Source organism: Priapulus caudatus, unplaced genomic scaffold, assembly GCF_000485595.1.
Source record: "Priapulus caudatus unplaced genomic scaffold, Priapulus_caudatus-5.0.1 Scaffold727, whole genome shotgun sequence".
Taxonomy (NCBI): Eukaryota; Metazoa; Priapulida; class Priapulimorpha; order Priapulimorphida; family Priapulidae; genus Priapulus; species Priapulus caudatus.
In genome coordinates, this window is record NW_014577788.1 from 135857 (window position 1) to 160548 (window position 24692).

The 24692-nt window shown below is 41.8% G+C and overlaps 2 protein-coding genes across 2 annotated transcripts in view; one reads left to right on the top strand and one right to left on the bottom strand.

Annotated features, from left to right (window-relative positions):
- The window catches only part of LOC106813114 (calumenin-A-like), a 21692-nt gene extending 10718 nt beyond the window's left edge, over positions 1-10974 (top strand). Inside the window, exons 3-9 of the mRNA XM_014817170.1 lie at positions 4288-4418; positions 4656-4742; positions 4836-4951; positions 8343-8503; positions 8906-8966; positions 9789-9991; positions 10222-10974. Coding sequence (XP_014672656.1) covers positions 4288-4418; positions 4656-4742; positions 4836-4951; positions 8343-8503; positions 8906-8966; positions 9789-9991; positions 10222-10326 — 864 coding nt within the window. The 3' untranslated portion in view covers positions 10327-10974. The remainder of the gene's footprint in view (positions 1-4287; positions 4419-4655; positions 4743-4835; positions 4952-8342; positions 8504-8905; positions 8967-9788; positions 9992-10221) is intronic.
- A 1042-nt stretch (positions 10975-12016) lies between these two features.
- Positions 12017-24563, bottom strand: LOC106813113. Its single transcript, XM_014817169.1, has 4 exons — positions 24204-24563; positions 16295-16537; positions 14919-15033; positions 12017-13666 (listed from the first exon to the last, which is right to left on the bottom strand). The coding sequence occupies exons 1-4, from the start codon at positions 24256-24258 to the stop codon at positions 13447-13449; spliced, it is 633 nt and encodes a 210-aa protein (XP_014672655.1). The 5' UTR covers positions 24259-24563; the 3' UTR covers positions 12017-13446.
- Positions 24564-24692: the final 129 nt, after the last annotated feature.

Here is a 24692-nt window from a genome sequence, read left to right on the forward strand (position 1 = left end):
GTAGTCTCATAAATACTTTGATAAATTATTTAAATACTGTAACTAGAGTGGCTGAAAAAAACGGGTGGACCGACGGTCCATTTAACTTGTTAAATTTACTGGACCGAGAGAGATTTTGGTGGTCTCGGACCACGGTCCACCGCCTAACGTCGAAGACTGCCATGTAAACTGTTTTCAGAGTGATCCGTTCGGTGACCACACGCTTGACTCTGGTGAGAAACTAACTGAAGCCATAGCAGAAGGCAGACGTAGGAAATGGCAGGAACTCATCCAGTCCACAAACATGACCCATAGTAGTAGAAAAGCGTGGAAGACAATTCGGATGCTAGGAAACGACCTCTCTAAAGTACGACCAAGAAGTGACTGCTGACTAGGTTGCTCATCAACTCCTTGTGAACAGCCAGGGAGACCATAATCATCATCCCAGTAGGGCCAAACTACCAAAGGCTCGATGTACTACACAAGAGAACCAAGACTTCACAAGACCTTTCAATATGAGCAAACTGACTAAGGGTATCAAATTGATGTAAAATAATAAAGCTGCCGGACTTGACGATATTTTGTGTGAGCAGATCAAGCATCTCGGCCCCGCTGCTCTTCAATGGCTGCTTGATATGTTTAATAGCTGCCTCTGCACTAACAACATCCCAAAGCTGTGGAGGAAAGCCAGAGTCATTGCAATACTAAAGCCTGGTAAAGACTCAGCTAGTCCAGCTAGCTATAGGCCCATCTCATTGCTCTGCCATACATACAAGCTCTTTGAAAGGCTCATCCTCAACCGTTTGACCCCTTACATGGATAAACTCCTCATCCTAGAGCAGGCAGGTTTCAGACCAGGAAAATCCTGTACAAGCCAACTCCTTAACCTTGCCCAGTTCATCGAAGACGGGTATGAGAAAGAGTTAATTACTGGAGCAGCTTTTGTTGACCTCTCCGCAGCCTACGACACAGTCAACCATCGAATTCTAACCAAAAAACTATACCAGCTAGTAAAGGATGTGAGACTAGCAGAACTAATCAGGAACATGTTGGCAAATAGGAGGTTTTTCGTGGATCTCAATGGTAACCGCAGCAGATGGCGTAGACAGAAAAATGGCCTCCCACAAGGAAGCATCCTGGCCCCTCTGCTCTTTAATCTATACACAAATGACCAGCCAGTACACACAAACACCAGGAGTTTTCTTTATGCAGATTACCTCTGCATTGCTTCACAAAAACAGTTCTTTGGCGAAGGCGAACGGTCCATCACCGATGCTCTTGCAGGCCTAACCACCTACTACACAGCAAACCATCTACGAGCCAATCCCGGGAAAACTCAAATAAGTGCCTTCCATCTAAAGAACAAGCAGGCGAACCGCCAACTGAAAGTCAAATGGTATGACAAATGGCTGAAACATACCTATAGCCCAGTCTACCTAGGTGTTACTTTAGACCGCCCTCTAACTTACAAGAATCACATCATCAAGACAAAGGCCAAAGTGGGTGCCAGAAACAGTATTCTAAAGAAATTGGCAAATACTAAATGGGGAACAGACACCGGGACAATCAGAACCACTGCTATCGCCCTGTGCTACTCTGCGGCTGAGTATGCGTGCCCTGTCTGGAGTGGGTCGCCCCATGCTGCAAAAATTGACCCAGTTCTGAACATTGCCTGCAGAGCCATTTCTGGATGCTTGAGACCAACCAACGTAGATGACCTCTACCTGCTCTGTGGCATCGCTCCTCCACACGTTAGACGAATGGCTTCATCCCAAGTAGAGAAACTTAACCAAGAAAATTACCCTCGCCACCCCCTCTTCCAGCATGAAACTGTAAAGAAGAGACTAAAGTCCAGGCACAGTTTCATCCACGCGGTTCAACCCCTGGATGGCAACCTCCAAAACTACAGGATCGCCCAATGGTCAAAGCATCTTCAGGCAAGCCAACATAAGCTTTCACTCAGACCCCAGGAATCCCTCCCACCCGGAGCCAACGAGGTATGGCCGACGGGGTTATGCCTAAATCGCCTCAGGACAGGGTTTGGTCGATGTGGGGCACTCATGCAGAAATGGGGATACACTGAATGCGACCAAGGCCCAATCGAATGCGACTGCGGGGAGGACCAGACATACCTCTGAAAGACATCTCCTGAAATGCCCCCTATTGCCAGAGCCATGTAGCCCTGGAGACCTTGAGGCTTTCAACTACCGTGCCAAGTCCTGTGTGCTGCAGTGGCTGGGCCGAGTGTAGTGTAGTGACTCGAGAAGAAGAAGAAGAAGCTAGTAGACAATAGAATAAACAATGCACGTTGCAGTCCGTAGCAGCTCGACTGTTTTAGCATTGTGCCAATGGCTAGAAATCGGTGGTGGCAGTATATTTTTTAACCGTCCCGTTTCACTACACAACAGAGCATTATAAAAACTATTGTAAGTTGTTGTCAATACCCTATAAAAAGGCAATATTTTCATGAACTGAGTGAACAAATTTTTTAACTATACTAACCGTTTTCTCAAACGAAATTTGCCATTAAAGTATAGATAACACGGTAACTCCACGGGTATTAAACGACATAATTGTGTTCACTCGGCACTTTGTTCTCCTATTTCGTCTGATCGTTTTTCTAGGTGCTTGCATATAGCTGGACGAGTTAATCAATGTTGACTAGTCACAGAACGATTGAGTGTGTGGCTGTGTGCCATCTTCGCGGTAGTTTGCCGGCATGGGCGTAAATCCCGGGGGGGATGGGGGGATGCATCCCCCCCGCTCTTGAAGGAGGGGGGGGATGGCCTGTACAAATATCCCCCCCTGAGATTCAAAAAAAAAAACTCCTTCCTCCGTGCCCCACTTGAAAGTTCAGCTAATTATGATAATTTGGAGACATGGGCAGACCTAAATCATTTCAATTACTGCAGGGGCGTGTACAGGGGGGGAGGCGTCCAGAGGGTCCGGACCCCCTCCCCTGCTCGCGCAGAAAACGCATCTGAAGGGGTCTAATTTCAAAAAAATTCTGGGGGAGAGCCCCCTAGACCCCTCCTTCGCGTGATCATCCCCCCCACTCCTCGGTACGGATTTACGCCCCTGTTTGCCGGTGTGGTGTTTTGAACATAAACATTGTTCAAAACCACCCATTGTCAACTCAAAATGCTAAGAGTAGATTGTAACATAATTATTTGATATCTCCTGCTTATTATGAGCTATAATACTAAAAAATACTAAAAATACTAAAAAATACTAAAAACTCAGCCTACGGCTCTGGTATCAGTACATAATTATGAAAAATAAGCCTATTTTCAATCTGCATTTATACTTTCACCATGTACATCTGTATGTTTTGAAGTTTGAATTTGAATCACAATACCTTATATAGGCACAGGGTTCTCTCTACGTTGCGCAAACGGGGCGCGCGCGCGCCCCGTTTGGGAAAACCCCCCCCTGTTTCAATCGTTGCGCCCTGTTTAAAATACCTCCGCCCCGATTAAATTCCACCACAATAAAAGTTTGCCAGCGAGGGAATCGATCGTCAAGAATTCCCATTCGACCAGGACACACGGCACGTGTACGTATTTTCACCGTGCCACGCATGCACTGCAGACAATACACAAGTACAAACAGTCAACCGTCCCACAGCCAAACACCTAACTGCCTACACCGACTCGGCTATCTTATATATACAGAACCCCAATACCGTCTATGGTGTCGGTGACGATTTTACGCATTAATTAGTTGCGCTACGGTAAAAAAACACGCCCCCGGACCCCCCCCTCTCCCCTCCCCTCCCCCCTGTTTGAATTTCATCTTGGGGAGAACCCTGAGGCATATTGTCATATTAAATACACATACCAAATCTTAGAGCACTGATATAACACCTCTAATTGATCAGTATTAATAGTAATACCAGACAGTCCAGTCAGTTAACAGTCTTGGTTCCCTGCACAATTTTTTTGGTGAAAATAGTGCCACGGTAGTGCCGTGCTGCCGTGGCGGCCACTACGGCCCTGACTTTGGAATTCCCCCATTAAACCTCATAAAATCGTAGATTAGATTAGACCAGGAGAATTTCTGACAAATTCCAATACAATAGCCATGAGAGATCTCAATAGCTGTGGGTTGTTTACCTGCGAGCAAATGCGCATGCACCATATTTGTTGTGTTCTTGGTGAAAGAGAGAGCTTTGTAGAGTGTTTCCTATGATTGTTTGTGTAGTGGCCCTTGTGGGTGGTCGCAACAAGAAGACTGGTCGTTTCCCTCAACCTGGCTAGAGTTGGGAATTGCTTCCCACTTTTAAAGTAACCATTTTTTTGCTTGTAGCCTCTTAGCTCTGAGGAACATTTCGATGGTGTGGAGCACAACGCACAGTATGATCACGAAGCATTCCTCGGTCAGAATGAAGCTGGACAGTTTGATCAACTTCCTCCAGATGAGAGCAGAAGGCGACTTGGGTGAGTATTCCTTGTATATGCTTTGATGACATTGATTGTGTAAACTCTATTTGTGAACTGAACCTTGGTTAAAATAATGAAAGAGCTGGGCCAGAAACTTCCTATAGCCTCCGAAATAACACATTTTGACAGTTTTAGAATTTCACGCATAATGAAATAAGAAAGCTCAACAGAATATATGTACTGGTAATTTAACTTCAGTGATTATTGTAATTTATAAAAATGTATTTCTTTTAGAATTATTGTAGATAAAATTGATACTGATGGAGATGGATTTGTATCAGAACCTGAACTTACAAGCTGGATTACCTCTATACAGAAACAGTAAGTAGACACTAAAATTTTTACTGTATTCTTAAATTACAAATTTCATTTTGTCAATTTGACAAATTTGACTAAAGATCCATTTTTTCTCAGGTATATAGATGAAGATGTGGACAGACAATGGACTCACTATCAGCATGGCTCAGACTCAGATGCAATGACTTTTGAACATTATAAAAAAGTCACCTTTGGAGATAGACAGGAAGATGGTATATTGCTTAATGATATATTGAATTTTAAACACTATAACAAGATCACCTTTTGAGATAGACAGGAAGGTAGTGCGGTTAAAAAGTGTGCAATTATATCCCTGAGCCGGTGTACGATTAAAAGCACATATGTGACCCATCACATCGAATAAGGTCTTAACCCTTTGAGTCCCGAACGCGCCATTTGGCGCGGTCTGACGTCACGATCTTTATTTCATCATATCTTGGCTCACAGACACCCTATGCCTTGTTTCGGCTATTGCAAATACCCGCAAATACGTATTTTATTAAACTACGGCAGTACATGGTGTTTTGATTGCAAATAATTTGTAAAATTAGTAAGACAAAATTATGACGTAATCAATGTTTTGTTTTATCAGCTGACTTTGACAGCTGAAAATATAAAAAGTTACAGCCGCCGTTTGCAACCCTCCTGAGACAAGTCCTGGTTTGTGCGAATGTCTCTAAACATGGCTGCGCCCATGAAGAAGTGTTTTCAGATAATTTAGATGTAATTTTCGGACAAATATGTGAAATATGAGCCGGAGAAATCGTTTTTCAGCTGAGGAAGCACTAAGGTTGTTGTCAGATATTCCAAGTGAAAGTGAAAGTGACAGAGAATATGTTAGTGAGGGTGAATTAGACTCAGATTCTCATAGTGAAATCCCTGTATTATGAATTCGCCAACCCCAATTCAGAATCAGGTAGTGACGATGATGATGATGATGATGAACCTGTGGCATCCACATCATCAGCTATGGCAATTCATAAACTTCCTAGTATCCGAGATTACTTTAGCGATGACTGGATTTTGGGTGTACCGGCAAGGACTACAGCTGTAAAGGGTATATAAAGTGTTTATTTTGATTGAACATTGTTTTCTGATGTATTTGCATTGTTTGCTGATGTATTTTGCATTGTTTTTGTGTGATAGAAATGCATTACATGGGATTTTGAAAACATTACATAACTATTTATGCAAATTTCACAAAATCCAAGATGGCTACCGTATGCATATTGGATTTTTGGTAGCCAAAATATGTTGGTTGCATAGAATATGAAGATAGCTTCAAGAAAATGTATATTTTTGCTTGTCTAAACCCATTAATGAAAGACATATATAGTTAAAAATCTATTGGTAATAATTTTCGTGGAAATTTTGCAAATAGTTCTGGGACTCAAAGGGATATTTTGGGATATGGAGTTATGCAAATATTCAGATTCCTTGGGTCATAAGCTTCATTTTGATACCACTCTCAACTCTCTATCTTTAGTGGTTGCCGAGAAATTGCCAGATTTGTTCATGACAAATTCGCGAAATTCAGAAACAAAACTGAGAAAATTGAGGTTAAAAATAGTTGTAATCAAAGGCTAAGTTTCGCTCATAGGGTCTATGTCCCCCAGGGTACTGCCGAAACGTACCCTGGGTACGATACGGTATACCGGAACGTACCCTGGTCACTATTTGATATGGTTAGGGTTAGGATTAGGGTTAGGGTTAGGGTTAGGGAGTAGGCGTAGGCGACTCCCTAGACTCGTTAGTGGAGTAGGCGAGGTACGGTCCGGCATATTAGATAGTACCAGGGTACGTTTCGGTATACCGGACCGTACCCAGGGTACGTTCCGGCAGTACCCTGGGGGACATAGACCTTCTCAGCCTAAGTTTCCATAGCAACCAATACTTTATATTCAAGATATTGCAACCAAATGTTGCATATACACTCTTGGAACTATATCAAATGTTACTATAAAAATTCAAAACTTAAATTTAATTCAGGCTCCTCCAGGACCAACTTGGAGGGGGCGGCGATATCCTTACAGCTGAAAATCTTGACAAACTCGACCACAGACTGCATAAAACACTTGGTTTGGTTGTAAAAGTGAACAAAATACCTGATTGTTGGTTGGCATGCACAGCACCAAAATCCAGTGCATCAGGAATATCAAACACCTCAGACTCTTCGTCATCACTCTCATCTTCCACATCACACACAATCACACGTTCATCATCAAAATAATCGAGTGCAAATTCCAGCAGTGCATTAGCATCTCTGCCATGCAAATTGCATGGGGTCAGATCGTTTAGCGCTTTCGCTGCCGATGTTGCCATTATTCCGGCATGTATCGGTTTGTAAACAACAGCAATCAAATCTACGTATATAAATGATTCAATATCCGTTCATTATCAGCCAATATTAATGGCATACTTGGCCTTATTGGTTTTATTGCTTTAAATCGATGGAGAATTTCTAACCACGTTTTGATAACATGGGCGCCGCCATTACACGTGACCCACTCTCGGCCAATCAGCATGGCGCTTTCGTCGGCCGTGGAGTTGTATACGAAAATTGCCCTAACCTAATCCAATAAAATCGCATTTGATTGGCTTAAAATGACGTATTTATTAACCTAGTTGGAGAGAGGATTCCCCCAGCCTCATTTTGGTACCGGGATTGACGGTGGATATATGTTTCCATGAACCTGACTGATCGCGTGACGTCAGTGTACGTCAGTGTGAAGTCAGACCACCACCGTCCGATAGAAATAATATAGATAACCATATTATTATATTATCTATATTATATATTAGTTATTATATTATGGTTATCTATATTATTTCTATGGTCCATCCAGACCGTGTGACACCATAGATAGTGTTTGGGATACTATAGATAGTATATAAGTCGATCCGAGTCGATTTATAGTTAGGGTTGGGGTTAGTGTCAGGGTTTTTGCATCATTCTTTGATATACGGAAAGTCTGATGCATGCGCAAACATCAGCAGGCTGTATGCGTACATGCATTCAACATCGGAGATAGCCGAGTTCGTGCGTACACTGACGTCACGCGATCAGCCTGGTTCATGGAAACATATGCCCACCGGGATGGACGTGTTATTTATAGTATAGCAAGCTCCAGCGGCCATTAAATTGGAGTGAAAATTGATTGTTTTGACGGATAATTAGCGATTCCCAAAGACAATACTCCTCATAAAAGTGCTCCTCAACTTTCCGGCAATAATTGATTTATTTCATCTCATGGAATACATAGATAAGGTATTTATGAAACTATTAATGTGAAAATCCCGTACTCGCCCAAAAATAACCAATGCAACTTCTAGCATGTCTAGCTCAAAAGTAAACAATGCGACTTAAGACCCGATTCGATGTGACGGGTCACATATATGCATTTTTGTTTTTATTTATGCTAAACTTTGAATGGAAATTGGTAAAATACGTTTCAAACTTCTTTGACATTATTTATTACTGATATATTATATATATATACACACACTGTATATATATACATATATACAGTGTAACCCACTTGTATATATATACAGTGTATATATCATATACAGTGTAATACACTTGTTTGCATTGTTTTGCAGATGACTCTGAGCATGGAAAGATGTATGCAAACATGCTGAAGAGAGACAAGCGTAGATGGGAAGGAGCCGATGAGAACGGTGATGGCAAGTTGACGCTCAAGGAGTTTATTAGCTTCGTTCACCCTGAGGAGAGTGAACACATGCATGACATCATAGTTCAGGTACCATGGCCATAAATAAACCTGTGCTGTGACTGTTATCAACTTCAAATTGATGAAGTAGAAAATATTTTTGTTAAAATATTGTTGAGGTATAAATATAATGCTAAAAATCCATGATATTTCTATCTATGTATGTATGTGTCTGTCTGCCTATCTGTTTGTCTCATCCATCCATCCATTCATTGATCCATGTATTTCTCCAAGCATCCATGCATTATCGAAATTTGTGTTGTCATATAATTAGGTGCTGGAAATTTCCTGAGATTTTTTGACTTGAGCATAGAGATACATCTTATCTATAAGTAAAATGTGTGATTGATTCGATTCATTGGTCAATAAACGTTTACTCTTCATTAGAGCATTACCCGTGCAAAAGCTTAAGTGTATCCTTCATATATACAGGAAACTATGGATGACGTTGACAAAGATCAGGATGGATTTATATCTGTGGGTGAATATCTTGGTAAGTTAATCAGGTAAACCTGCTGTTATTGGCGTGATTATAGAAATATATAGTATCATATTCGTAAGTAATGTCAAAGATTTCAGATTATTTACTTATGATATGATGTTATGCCATTCCCTATACACTAGAGCCTCGTCTACACGAGGGCTTATCTCGGGTTAAGCCTTAACCCGGGATAGCTTAACCTCGCGATGTGAAGGGGGTTAAGCTAACCCGAGTTAAGATCTGTCTCGGGATAGCGTCGTATAGACGGTGTTAACCTGAGATAGCGCAGGGTTCCTTAACCCTGTGATAGGCAATAGTGAATGCGTACTTACATCGATGCGTACATACAATGCGACACTTACGTGCCAGAACCGCTCAAGCATTGAGCGGGTGGTACACGTATAGACGCTGCATATTTCTTAACTAGGGTTACGCTAACCCGAGACTGTTCTTAACCCGGGATAAGAAATCCTCATGTAGACAAGGCTTATATTATGTATTCTGGGTTTCTCCACAGCTATAATGCATGTCGGCTCCGATATGTCTTCCAAGCTGACATTCATTTGCAACATCTGCATAAATGCTCCGACTCACCTTCATGTCTTAATCGACGCCTTGATTTCTAGCCTTTTACTTTGGCAATTCCAATACAGTCTCTGAACAATTAGAGTTTACGCATGTATTGAGGCCAGTTACGACACATGCATTGACTCCAATTAGCAATTGGTCACGAATTGCTCTATTACCTTCTAAAATTCCTGTGGAAAACCAAGTTATTATGAATCTTTCTTCATATATTATGATCTACTAATTCTACCCTTCAATTACAAACAGGTGATTTCTCACAGAAAGATGAAAATGGTGACGTAGAACCAGAATGGTTAGAAACGGAGAGGCAACACTTTTACTCGTTTAGAGACAAAAATCAGAATGGAAAGATGGACCCTGATGAGGTAAAAGACTGGATCTTACCGACGGGCTATGATCATGCTGGGATGGAGAGCAGGCATCTGATACATTCTGCGGACACTGATAATGTAATAATTTAAATGCAACATATATACTGTGGTTTTGCTACGTTAAACTTATTATACTCTATATTCTAATAATAATATATATAATATATGTAACTGATTTTAATACTCCAAGTAATGGTTTCTGAAATATGTCAGTTTTGTCATATAATAATGATAGGTATCTGTTAGTTTCTGTATAGTCATTGCAATTCAATATTCTATTCTAATTTTTTGCGTTTTTCAATTCCCAGGATGAGAAGCTAACCAAAGAAGAAATACTTTTAAAATGGGAGTTGTTTGTTGGTAGCCAAGCAACGGGATGGGGAGAAGCACTTCAGAGACATGATGAATTCTAAACTGTATGGTGTCATGCAGCATCATCCATGCGTATACACTGTATGGTGTCCTGCAGCATCATCCATGCGTATACACTGTATGGTGTCATGCAGCATGATCCATGCGTATACACTGTATGGTGTCATGCAGCATCATCCATGCGTGTACACTGTATGGTGTCATGTAGCATCATCCATGCGTGTACACTGTATGGTGTCATGCAGCATCATCCATGCGTGTACACTGCAGTGCCTTTGATTACAAAACGTGCTAAATTTATTATGAATTAGTTTTCATAAAACTCACTATGCATGAAGTTATCATGGCATACGGATATAGAATCTCATGTCTTGTTGATTACTCTAGGTTGGTTTTTGGTCGACTGGTAGTCAGCATATACTCATTTTATTAACTAGTGTCTTCCCCTTGTGTGATACATTTGATAGATCTGTGTGTGATTCTAGTTTCACTGCAAATAGGACAGGAGATCTGAAACGTGTGGTTTTATAGTTTTCCACCGACTGAAACTGGTGAATTCATCATTTTGTGAAATTGTCATGGCAATTTTATAAACTCAGGGCATCAAGTTCATATTTTTTCCTATTTTCTGGGCAATTCCTATTTTCTCCTATTTTCTGGACAAATTCCTATTTTTTCCTATTTTTGAGGGCTTTTCATTTTTCTGAATCCAGAATTGTATGTATCCTTCTCAGAATGCAGGAATTTACATTTCAGGTGACCCAATTTTCAAAAATTTCCGGGGGAGGACCCCCAGAAACCCACCCCTTACTTTAAATTAACGTAATATACTCTTTACTATCACAGATTTTATTTCAGTAAAGTTGTTTCTCAGTTGGTATGTGGTATGTGTATCCAGAGGGGGGGGTCCAGGGGGTCCAGACCCCCCCTTTTTTACCCCCAAAAATGGAAAACAAAAGATCATTTTCTGTTTAAAATTTGGAATTTCATCTTGCATTCTTCTCAGAATGTACCAATTTTTAAAAATTTTCTTGGGGGAGGTCCCCCTAACCCCCCCTCCCACTTATCAATTTTAACATGCATTTCTCATTAAAACCTCAAAATATTGTTCGCATGTGATGTAACTCCAAATATGTATATTAATAAAACCATTTGTGGTGGATCGGGATGGCTGTAGGGGTGTTGGGAGGCCATCTAACGCAACAAATATTCTTATTTAACATATATTTTCTCACCAAAATTCCTATTTTCCTCCTATTTTTTCACATCTGAAATTCCTATTTTCCTATTTTTTGGGCGTCACTTGTTACTTGACATCCTGTAGACTGTTTATACGTTTTTAAAGATTAATTGGAAACGTTTGTGGAATCTTTCATGTTGGTGTTTATGCATTGCATTTGATAATAATGTCAATTAACCCATTGATGGTGTTAAGTATACATCCAACAAAATCATGACCCATGATTTTTCAGTTGGGTGGATACTTAATTATTTTTTAATACCAGCTGAGATTATGCAAGTATGCAAGTATGCAAGTGTGTTTATGTCTGCGTCACAGAACTGCTTGATAGTTTCTAAACCATGCAATTATTTGATGTCATATGCATGGATATCCCATTTGCAACATCACATGCTGTGTGTACTGGACATGCAAAAGTACTATAGAGATTGATCCATCTGAATGTATTGTGCCATATTGTTATTATTATAACAATATCAGGAAGAAATAAATTATTTGTAAAACAATTATTGTTTATTAAACTTCTTCTGGATATCTCGCGCTGGTGATTTGCCAGTTGTAATGCTATTCTGGGAATAAGCAGTGATGTTGGATGTATTGCAAACCAGGATGTATATTTTAACGTGCAGGTGAATATTCCAAGTATTTGCTTATTTTGAATAGCATTGCTACTGTGATGTTTTAACATCTGACTGGTCAGAAGTCGATACTTAAGAGATTCGTGCAATGCTAAACATTCTATAAGAGTACAATAATTAAAAGCAATTAAGTGTTCACCTTCTTAAGACTGAAGAAGTAGGAATAGCAGTTGCAGAATATTAGTCAGAATATATGATACAAACAGAGATAGGACAAAGCACCCATCATGGTATAGATATGCAACAAATTTGTTAGGAGAATCCATTTGTGAAATAATACTATGATGCTCTATGCTCATGAGATTCATGAGATCCTCGATTATCTCAGGCAATGGTTCACCACGCTCCTCTTAAAAATGTACTACCAAAAATAATTACTCCAGTGAAGTACCAATTGCAACATTTTTTTTTACAAAAAACGTGATACTTGAATATGAAGCTGGATAATGATGATTTGATGACAGACACACTAAATAGCTTGTTCCACTGAGAACGGATCAAATAGATGACATACTAACACACTGTGCATGTCATGCTTGGTTAAAACCTCACGTATTGAATTGCAACTTAAATATGTACACAAGTGCAATTAAAATAAGAACAATTTGTTTAAGACACAACCCAGCCACACACTATATCTACCTATATACACCTTTTAAAAGTAATGAAGGTTTTCCTAACAGAGTTTCTATACACAAACGAATTTTTCCTTATATCAAATAATAGGTTGAGTATTCTCACAGAAGATTTAATGGGTTTTCCCAAGAGTGTCTCTCCATACCCAAATGAATTTATGCTTTTGTCAAATAGGCTGAGTATTTTCATAAATTCCTCACAAATGGCCTTTGAAAAACTACACAGGAAGCAACCAAAGTTACAATACAAAATAAATGCATCTAAACTGACCTTAAAATTGTTACCTAGGCACTTTGGTGTATTATGTGAATTGACATGTGCAGTCTTTCCTCGTGCATTCACACCACCGATACAGAGGTGTAGAGAGATTTACTTGAAATGTACTATGTACACATGGTGAACAACATAACAGCATTGATGTGTGGCACATGCATGCGAGTTTAATATGCACATCGGTTGCACCACGCAAATTAGATACTGAATGCTATCGTGGACCGAATAACCACTTCTCTCCCCCATGTGTGCATTTCTGCCTCTTTCCAACTCACCCTCTCAAAATGAGATTCATATAACCTGTCTTTAAGAGCTAATCATTGATCCTCATAGTTATATAGAATTAGCTCTTGCTGGCACGTGTGCTGCATGGTCTATAACATCATGATGAAGGCAAATGTCACAAACAGCATAGCTGCTGACATCCTCACACTGATTGCGCCATTGCACAAGTCACCCTTGCAAGAACAAATGTCCAAGAAAAGATCGTGAACGGCTGTTTCCTCCGTTCGACGTAGACACGCACCGTTTTGTAGCGCCTTCAAATCCTTCACCTGCTGGTTGCTTCTCCACCTGTCCTCTCGTGGTGTGTCCCTGTGAAGAGACGGCAGCAAATGTCCGAGGATTCGAATAGTATTTCGTCAAGAGCAGTGTAAAACTATTAAAATGTGGCATTCAAAATTGCAATGAAATTTTTTAGTGTACAGCACTAGACGTGATGCGGCCATGATGACGAGGCTCGCCGAGGATTGACACTTTGTGTCTTCCAATCAGTCTACGGCGCACCTCTCTTTTATATTTTTAAGGTTGGGACCCATTGCACCACGGAATCGCCAATCTCAGGAAATAGGGCATTCTGCTATGCTAGGACCGTTTCTTACGATTGAGTTTGCCATGAATACGAAATAACACGCTATTTCGCGCACTGCACAGCTTCTTCGTTGCATCGCATTTCGTCATATCCGTAAGCCGAATTAGCCACGCCTTCTTCGTTAATTATTCATGAATGGGGCGTCAACGACGTGACCTGTTACTGCGTGTAGGTCTTTGGCGAGACTGTTTGCTTTTCGTAAATAATGAAAGGCCCGGCCGATGCATTTTGCATCGAAGTGGAAAAGTTCGGCATTTTTACTCGCTTTCGGAAGTGAATGAGTGCGTCATTCATTGAACATTTAAGGATCAACAGCAAAGCTGTGCCACGCAATCTTGTATCATGTCTCTCTGGATATTAGCAATATCACACATAACGTATGTATCATAGCGTTATTAACTATCAGGGGCGTGTACAGGATTTGGACCAGGGGGGGTCTAACCGTAACCCAAACTTGCGAGAGCACGCAAATTTTTTTGAAATTAGACCACCTCAGATGCGTTTTCTGCACGAGCAGGGGGGGGGGGGTCCGGACCCCCTAGACCCCCCCCTGTACACGCCCCTGACTATTTCACTGCCTAAAATATACGTTACAATGACAATACGACACAATGTGAAGAAAGCAAGTTTGGCAATTATTTCTCCCAATAGATGGCGCAGATAAGACAGACAGAAAGGCAGAGAGAGAGCGAGGAGAGGGAGTGACAGGTGGGAGGGAGGGCGGGAGGGAGGAAGAGATAGGGGGGAGAGAGGGAGGGAGGGGGGAGAGAGGGAGGGAGGGAGGGAGGGAGAGAGAGGGAGAGAGATCGTATTTTGAACCAGTTATCGTGAAAATACAAATAAATTGAAATTAGTCTCTCCTTTCTGTATGTCTCTCTCTCCTCTCTTGCTCCCATTTGAGCAATCTTTCTCTCTCTCTCTTTTATTAAGGCTAACCAAGAAAGATTAATATCGAAGCAAGTCTGTTATACTCACGGCCACCACTTGTCTGCGTTGTATCTTATGTCCAGAATTGACATGAGTTCATCATAAGCTTTGTCACGGCCATTTACTACACAAATCCTCTTGTAATACACGTCAGGCCTTCTCCCTGCAATTGCGTAAATATTACTAGCAACAAGAAAGGTCAAAGGAATAATTTTGTGTTGAAACTAGATACATCCACTATCATTAACTTGCTGGCCAATCAGAGCTGTAATAGTTTAGATCCAAGAGCTGTCGTCAGCGCCGGATTAACAGTTGCCTGGGCCGGGGGCATATCATATATTTGGGCCGCCCATCCACCCGCCCCTTCCCATAAGCATATAATGTTTTTAGACCTGTTTAGTGGATAATTATAAGCAATTAATGTTGAAAAATGGAAAGGAAACGTTCTAAAATAATTAGTAGAGTTAAAAAAAATTTTAAATCATATTTGGAAAAATTGGTAGTTTTAACCCCACTAGCTACCTGAAAGTGAATATTATTCCTAGCTGCTGCAATGTACACCACAAAACACGGAGAAAATGAAAACAAGTAGAAAGCAAAAACAAATGTAGTCATATGAAAGTGGTAGGGCCGGCCCAAGATATACTTTGGGAAAAATAATAAACAGTATATTTTTTTTGTAGTCACAACACTTTAGGGCCGGTCGACTTGTAGGGCCGGGGGCAAATGCCCCCTTTGCCCCATAGATAATCCGCTACTGGCTGTCGTGTAATCCTTTTCTAAGTCAATGTTGTCAGATCTGTTTTTCACACCTGTTAAAAAATAGATTTGCCGCCAGGTTGGCCTTTAGTGAAATGGCAATAATTGCAACATCTATGTCTAGACTCATGATGAGAATGTCATCATGAGTTTCAGTTGTAAGTTTTGCAACAGTATCCTGGTATGTTGATAATAATTTCAGATGAGTTTCGCCTAGAACACCACTAAATAGCCATTCTTCAGCATGTACTGGCAAAATTGATTCCATCTAAGTTTGGTGAAGGGTGTTCCAGAGTAATAGTGCATTATACAACGATGTATTCACATCCAATTCGCATGTTTGCCAAACAGATGGGCACCACAATTGTTTACGGAGCTATTTAGATACTCGATCAGGGTTCAGCCAGTTCAGATGCTACAGGATAGCAACATGACAACGTACTGTATCACACTGCTGTTTTGACCGATTGCGAGTATAAAACATAGTACCATGATTGGAGTGTTATTTATTAAAAAAAATACTGCAGGGTTTCCTAAGGAGAGCTTTTTTCCTAATATAAATGTAGATGTCCTACATGTGTGAAACAACATTTTTTAGTCCCACTATTGTCGGAACGAAACTAAATGCTACACGGATCAAGAGCAGCCTATAAGCTTCAACTTACATTTCCAACTGTATTTGATCTTTAAGCAGAGTTCGCAGTCTTCCACTATGCCTTCGTTACCAACAGGTGTGCGGTCAGTCATCGCATTCAATATGAGTTGGTGGTCAAATGGATCCTGGCAGCAGCCGACAGTCGTCGGTGTTTCTCGCTCTCCACACTTAGCACTGGTCAGGTCACTGGATCCGCAGGAATAGCATCTGTATGACTCTTCACTCCTTCGTCGGCCAGTCTGCTGATTTGTCACTGAAGTTGACATAATTTTTTGAAGTGACCCAATTAGTACATGATTTCTAAATAAATTGTACCCATATAACCGAGCTGGGTATGTAGATGTTATAGTATATAAATATGTACATTAGTCAATTTGATGACGTTACAGGTCATCCAGATGATCCATATAGATATCATGAGCCCAAACAATATCATAGCCTGAACAAACATTGCATAAAATTCTATATTAAACTAGGCATCCTATCTAGTGTATATACGATATCAGGGGTTAATAATGACATTATTTGTTATTAATAATGCCTGATGATATCTGTGACGGTGCTTACCTTTAATATTTTTAAACACATTGAATAATGAAGACGTGTGTACTCGTGAAACAGTCTGATATATATTATTCAATCGTGGAAGATTCACACTGCCATAAACACGCCGCTATTTGCATTGTTTACCAAAACATAAGCGCCCCTAGCGGGCGATACCGAAAGGAAAATGCGTACACCGGCGGAATGCCGCAACAATATCTATGCACCTAATATCCCTGGTTATACTTATACTTCCTTATAGGTAGTGTCTAAACGACCGGACCCGGTTTCGGAGGCCTGAAAACTAAACAACCGGCTCTCTTCTCTGATTGGTCAACGGCTCTCTTCTCTGATTGGTCAGTTTCCGAACATAACAGGACAAATATAATTTTTAATGCAAAACATAACGAAATATATTTAATTCCGAACATAAACAAAAGTTACAGAACAAACAAATGAATACGGAACAAATAAATGCAGAAACAAATAAAATTCAAAGAAATACAGAATACCGAATACCGAAAGAAATACCGAAACCGGATCCGGTTGTTTAGACACTTCCATACTGGGTAGTTAAATCAGGGTTAGATACTAACCATTTTAGTTCATTAGTCCACAGGACTAGTAAAAAAAACAAGTGCCGCAGTGCGACAGGGCTCATCTGGTGTCTGGTGTTCTGCTGATGAATTCATTTGTGCATAGCAATCCGTCTTATACATATAAATTATAATAAGTCTTCTTTATTCTTGTTTGACTTTCGTAGCCAATTCGAACAAATATATCAGCTACACTTTCGCACCCACCTAATCTCTATGGGCTAATTCTAATAACAAGAACAATAATAACAATTCAAATACAAGTTAATGAATGACATTTACGATGAAATAAAAGATTTCAACATATGAGCATGGATCTCCAAGTTTAATTAGAGGGGGCGGGGGGTCCTTCTCTCCCACCTCCCTCCCTCCCACTTCACTCCCCTTGCCTCTCACTTCCACCCCCTTACCTCCCATCTCCCTCTCTCTGCCTTCGACCTCCCTCCCCCTGCCTCCCACCTCCCATCCTCTTGCACACCATCTCGCACGACCTAATTGTACCCCGTTTCCCGCTCGCATACACACTGTATCACCGTTTTCCTGTCCCCGTCTCAATTGACTACTCTCTCTCTTAATTATATAAATTTTTTTTTAAACCCAGCGATGATGCCTTTTACTGCCCCCTCAATAATACTTTGTTCCTATGCCGCTGAGTGTAACAGCCATAGAAATAATAATATATAGTGTCTCTAATATTTCTATGGTAACAGCTTATGTTCGCATAACTGGTAAATGGATACGCACGGCCATAGCTACATGATATATGTTAAAATTCAAGATGAAAAGTAAATATATATTATATGATACTAGTTATTATTTATTTGTTTAACAAAGTTACATGAGAATAAAATCTAATTTAAACTAGGCCTATAGTTGCCGCGAGATGGCGCGTGCAAGTGTAATCAATAATCAAAGATGGCATCGCCATTCTTGAGATACCCTAACTAGCTCCCTGGAGAGTTGCTGAAATCCTACAGGCTAAAATCCAAGTAAGTATATTCAGGCAGGCGATAATTTCGCTCAGCTGTGAGTTAACACATGTGCATTGCAGGTTGGCAGGCAACAATTATGATTAGAAGAGTGCCAGCCATGGGCTGCCCCGTGTTATTGCCTACCCACGCGAGCATTCACTGATTCAGCCTTCAGGGTGCTATAGACAGACTGCTTTACCTTTAAAACCTGTATATACCTGTATTTTTTACCTGTAAAACCTTGTTCAACAAACATTTGCCTTTGCAATTACACTGTGCAACTGTAGCCTCACATTCACACAGGTATGGGCTCTAATAATAGCAAAAGCAGTTCAGTCCTTTGTTAACAGTCAACAAATCAATGTTTAACCCTCCTCTTGAGGGTCAAAAGGTTATCCGACACTTACTCTTCGCATGTCAGCGGAAAGTACATTTCATGGTCCTTTCAATAAAGCCATAAAAATGGTAGGTCACCGTTGAAACAAAAAAGTTTTTCAATCGCTCCCGTCAGACCATGTCCTTAGAAAATGTCTAAAATCTGCCCCTTTGACCTGCTGACCTCCAATTTCGGCACAGTATGGGGCTTCTACCATGATGCTATACACGACTATCACGAGCCTAGGTCGAGCTGTTTAGATTTGTGCCGCAATTCTGCATTTCCTCCTATCCCTTAAGTTAATCCCCCTTCTTTTACACCTCTTGACCTTTGACCTTTGACCCACAGCTTCGACATCCCAACTCGTTTTCGGATTACCCCCCCACGTCCCGAATATCGTGACCGTACGTCGAGCGGTTAAGATTTGTGCCCAACTGTTGACGCACGCACGCACGGCCGAATGCACGCTCATGCAATTCTACAAGCTGCATCTGACTATGTCAGATGAGCTAAAAATTTACTAGTCCTTCGAAGATTCTACTAGTCCTGCCGAAGGACTCTTACTAGGCGCAGAGCGACGAGCATTGTGATTTGCCAGGAGGTAGGTGGGGTAGGAGGGTAGAGCCCCCCCCCTTCTGCTAGGGGGTAAAGGGGTTCTCCCCCAGGGTACAAGGGGTGTCCGACTCCCCCAGAAAGGTTTTGTAAAAGACATTCAATTGTATAATTTAAACGTAACTTTGATATGGATCATAAGATTAAAATTTAAATTAAATTAAATTTTAATTCGAAAATAAAATTTTGGCCTCCTTTGATGAGGAATCTGTGGATCCGTCACTTATCACAGCAAGGAATTTGGCCTCATTTATAGCTCCAAACTGTTCCCGGCGCCTTGTATCAGCTATCGCCGTAATGAACCTCTGGCAGGCCTTGTCGGTGAGGTAAGTGCTGCCGACATCTAACCCTTTGGCCTTGTCAAGCTGGCACAGCTTGACGTAATCGGTGTAGGGCCTGCCGTTTTTTCCAATAGCTTGTGCATTTCTAATTAGGATATTCAGTTTTGCTACTGTGGCCTTGTTCATTAAAGTTAGTGTTTTTGCCCCCACTGTTTCGTGAACAGGCATGGTCCTTGCATTTCTTTTTGCTATGATCTTTCTGTGCCCCTCGGAAGCATCATGCGCTTTAACAGTTTCCAAACGATTGTACGTTTGTAGTGCCGGTGAAAAAACTACCAGAGATACAGCCTGCACCACAGGTCATACCCTTGCGCTTGGCCGGTTCATACTCTAGCCACGGGTATGACGATTTCCACGCTGGCTGGAACGTACGCATCCTTTTGGTCTTATCATACACACTCTGGCCATCTAATTTCTCCTCCTGCGACTTACGTTTGGGACGTGGAGGACGAGCTCCGTCCAAATACTTTTACATAACAACCTTGATGTTAGTATTGGATAAGGATGTACCTACTACTACAGGGTTTCATATACATAAGAGGCACAGTGGCACACCGCCATTGTCAAATTTAACATCGCCGTTGTGAAAATGTTCCTGTATTTACTGATAAGTATATCCTGTATCTATATTATATACCTATAAGTATAGCTCATAGGGTCTATGTCCCCCAGGGTACTGCCAGAACGTACCCTGGGTACGGTCCGGTATACCGGAACGTACCCTGGTCACTATTTTGATATGGTTAGGGTTAGGATTAGGTTAGGGAGTAGTGTAGGCAACTCCCTAGACTCCGTTAGTGGACGTAGGCGAGTACGGTCCGCATATTAGATAGTACCAGGGTACGTTCCGGTATACCGACCGTACCCAGGGGTACGTTCCGGGGTAGCTCTAGTACTATAGCCCGCTACAGTTGCCAGCGGCAACTTGTACGCGGCTATAGTACTAGAGCTAGTTCCGGCAGTAACCTGGGGGACATAGAACCTCTCAGCATAAGTATATCAATACATCCTGTATTTGAATCCATCATGCGCATTTTTCCCAAACTGGCCATTACCTCCTTTGTCTAATTTTCCCTCAGAAGAACCCTGTACTATACCTCATAGGTCTATGTCCCCAGGTACTGCCGGAACGTACCCTGGTACGGTCCGGTTACGAACGTACCCTGGTCACTATTTGATATGGTTAGGGTTACAGGGTTCTCCCTACGTTGCGCAAACAAGGCGCGCGCGGCGCGCCCCGTTTGGGAAAAGTCCCCCCTGTTTCAATCGTTGCGCCCCGTTTAAATTACCCCGCCCCGATTAAATTCCACCACAATAAAAGTTTGCCAGCGCGGGAATAGATCGTCAAGATTCGCCATTCGACGCAGGACACCCGCGCATGTCTTTTTACCGCGTGGCCCAACGGCATGCACTGCAGACAATACACAAGTGCAAACAGTCAACCTGTCCCACACCCAACACTAACTGTACACCGACTCGGCTATCTTATATATACAAGAACCCTAAATACCGTCTATGGTGTGGTGGCGATTTTACGCATTAATTAGTGGTCGGTAAAAAAACACCCCCCCCCTAGTTCCCCCCCCCCCAGGACCCCCCTAGTTCCCCCCTCCCCCTTCCCCTCCCCTCCCCCCTGTTTGAATTTCATCCTGGGGAGAACCCTGGGTTAGGATTAGGGTTCGGGTTAGGGTTAGGGTTAGAGAGTAGGCGTAGGCGACTCCCTAGACTCGTTAGTGGAGTAGGCGATGTACGATCCGGCATATTAGATAGTAGTATTTAGTACCAGGATACGTTCTGGTATACCGGACTGTACCAAGGGTACGTTCCGGCAGTACCCTGGGGGACATAGACCCTATCAGCTATACTAGACAACCCCTGCTTATATACCAAGCAATTTACTCTAGCTAGTTCCTGATACTGACAATCACAATGGCAGTGGGAGATTGTAGTGGTAGGGGTGCATTAGTCCGAGCCGACGCAGACCCCAGTAATGGGGGTGATGATACCACCACCCTCAGATTAGCAAAGCGGAGTTATAACGTCTGCATTTGCGGACTAGGGGTGCATATGATATAAGGCAAGGTCACATAGATGATAGAGATGGCAGATAATGTATTAATTGTTTATATATACAAAAAGAAGCTCTCACGAAATGATTAGATACTATATATAATGCTAATGAAGTAAGCTGTATTGAAATGCTGCACTTTCACCTTACTGCTGTCATGGAAAATCTAAAATCAAAACACTAACTCCTTCGTACACTCAGGATACCACTGCCACAATGCTAACACTATTTTTAAAGTGGGCGGAGCTCCGGGAAAATGCAGCGAATGGCAATTCTTAAACAGCGTATGATTTGAAAGAGGTAACTGGGCGCACAATCCGCATACTATTTCGTTATCACTATTTTATCGAATTTTCCATTAAATAATGGTCCGATTTTTCTTATGCTTCGAACTTTTTATGTTTGGAACTTATAGTGAAAACGCCTAAGACCACACGTAAATGATCTGCGCTTAGCGCTTCGGATCAACACCTCCTTTCGGCAACGCTTCTCTGGTATCCCGTCTCATCTGGTTCTTGCCACAGGCACTTGAAGCGTTTCAATAAAATATTATGCTAACTAAATACGAAATCTATTTACTACCAAATTCTTAATGTTTCTATACTCTCTTTCACCTATTATTGCCGACAGTTTCCTGTCAATTCCACTGGCAGCAAGATCAAGCCCGCACGTACAGCACACACGCGGCGCCATTGACTATATATACAACGACGCCTATATATACAACTATATGCACAACGTTGTATATATAGTCAATGGCGCCGCGTGTGTGCTGTACGTGCGGGCTTGATCTTGCTGCCAGTGGTCAATTCCGTCCAAATCCTACGTCCAACCATATACGCTGCCGGAGCCATTGCTTTCGCGGCGCGACTGTTGCACGCTTACACTAATAGTAATAGTAACGACGTGGATATTCGTCCGAGCATCGGACACCTGTTCGTATGCGCTATTCGTCCGAGCAGTTGTTGATGTAGCGTGCCGCAGGCGCACGGCCTCTAGTGTCGGAGATAGGAAGTGTGAAGGGGGTCTGAGGGGTTCCCCCCCAACCAATTTTAAAATCTAGGCGAGGCTCTGAAAATTTTTCATGTATATTATATATATTAGGGACTATTTTGCCCTTTAAGGCATTATTGCCTTGGCGTTTGCTACGCAGCCCTACGGCTGTGACGCCCTCAAGGCCACTGCATACATTACGTTGCCTATGTGGTTAATAACCATAAGATATGTTTTGGTAACTCATCATTCAGCGCTATATATAGCAAACCTGAGTCGGTTAATTAATTAGTGGTAGGTTTTAGATTGTGGTTAGCTATTAGAGTTAGGTTAAGAGTTAAATTAAATAATTAGTGGTTAGTATTAGAGTTAGGTTGGAGAGTAGGCGACTCCCTAAAACTAGCATATATTACATTTATGTATACAACATGCAAACAGCGCATGCGCAAGCAATAGGCTCTTGGCGGCAGCGATCCGCGGGCTATAGTTACTACTACTAGCCCATAGTAACTACTCTAGAGCTAGCGCAGCAACGCTCGAGGGTTTACACGATTCACAGTGGGAAGACCAAAATCTCACCCCAACAATCCACACCCCAAATCCACCACAATCCACCCCAATAAATCCACTGAAATTTACTCGATACGCTATTACAATATTACAAAAGATGGCAATCCACCTGAACATTCACTGAAATTCAGTTAACCTCTAAGCCCTACCCTAACCCTAACGCATAACATAACGCAAAGTCCACATGAATTCACGGTAAATTGTGCAAAGTGTCAGAGTATTTGGTGAATTTCAGTATGGATTTGCTATCATTGGTTAAATCTAAAGGTAACATCAGTTGGTTAAACCGTAGAGTTCGAGGATACATTTTAGGTGATTTGGTGATTTGGGGTGGAATTTGGTGAATTTTGGGGTGATTGGTGATTGGATGTGTGGTGAATTTGGGGTGGGTGGATTTGGTGGATTTGGGTGGATTTGGGTGAATCGTGTAACCGCTGCTCGGACGAATAGCGCATACGAACAGGTGTCCGATGCTCGGACGAATATCCACGTCCTAATCGTATATAATACACTATATATTATAGGGTAAGCGTGCAAACCGTGGATTTGGACGGAATTGACAGGAAACTGTCGGCAATAATAGGTGAAAGAGAGTATAGAAACATTAAGAATTTGGTATTAAATAGATTTCGTATTTAGTTAGCATTATATTTTATTGAAACGCTTCAAGTGCCTGTGGTTCTTGCTGCCAGTGAAGGCGCCCAGACACACCCTAGGGCCTACATTAGAAACGGCAGGATGGGAACAAGGTGAAGGTAGCATCCTATTACAACGACCAATAAAGGCAATATTCGCAATTTTTCGCCAAGAGTCTACAACAATCCAATACAAAGTTATAGTTTTACTTACGTGTGAACAGTATTACAAAGATAACGAGCTGATAGAAAACACTGGAAGCCTCCATCCTGGATGATGCAGGTTTTGCACGCGGTTAAGCTCCAGTACACCTAGCTGTGTTAGAGAATAATGGTCGTTTGCTTTCAACTACACTTGATATGGCGGCGCATGCGAACAAACGCCCGAGCTTTACCTGTTCAGGTACGCGCTCGCTATGCGCGACTCACTAACCACGTAGATGGCAGCCAAACTTTCCACTCATGTGATTGTCGAAGGCCATTACGCTAGGCGCACAGTTAACGACGAGCCGAGGGACCATCAATACGCCCTTTGCTGGTATGTGATCCGCTCTGCTGCTTCTGCAAACCTGCATGCAGTGCCCCTTCCCACACTCAGGATAATACCACTGCCACAATCATAGGCCACAATGCTAGCACTATTTTTAAAGTGGGCGGAGCTCTGGAGAAATCCAGCGAATGGAAATCCAACGGCGGCGAAGTC

Excerpts from the sequence above, each read along its gene's own strand:
- LOC106813113 (XM_014817169.1), bottom strand. The coding sequence starts at position 24,258 with ATGGAGGCTTCCAGTGTTTTCTATCAGCTCGTTATCTTTGTAATACTG. Across the intron at positions 15,034-16,294 it reads GATCAAATACAGTTGGAAAT|GGAGAAGGCCTGACGTGTAT; the intron begins GTAAGTTGAAGC and ends ACGCAATTGCAG. Across the intron at positions 13,667-14,918 it reads AACGCAGACAAGTGGTGGCC|GGACACACCACGAGAGGACA; the intron begins GTGAGTATAACA and ends GTCTCTTCACAG.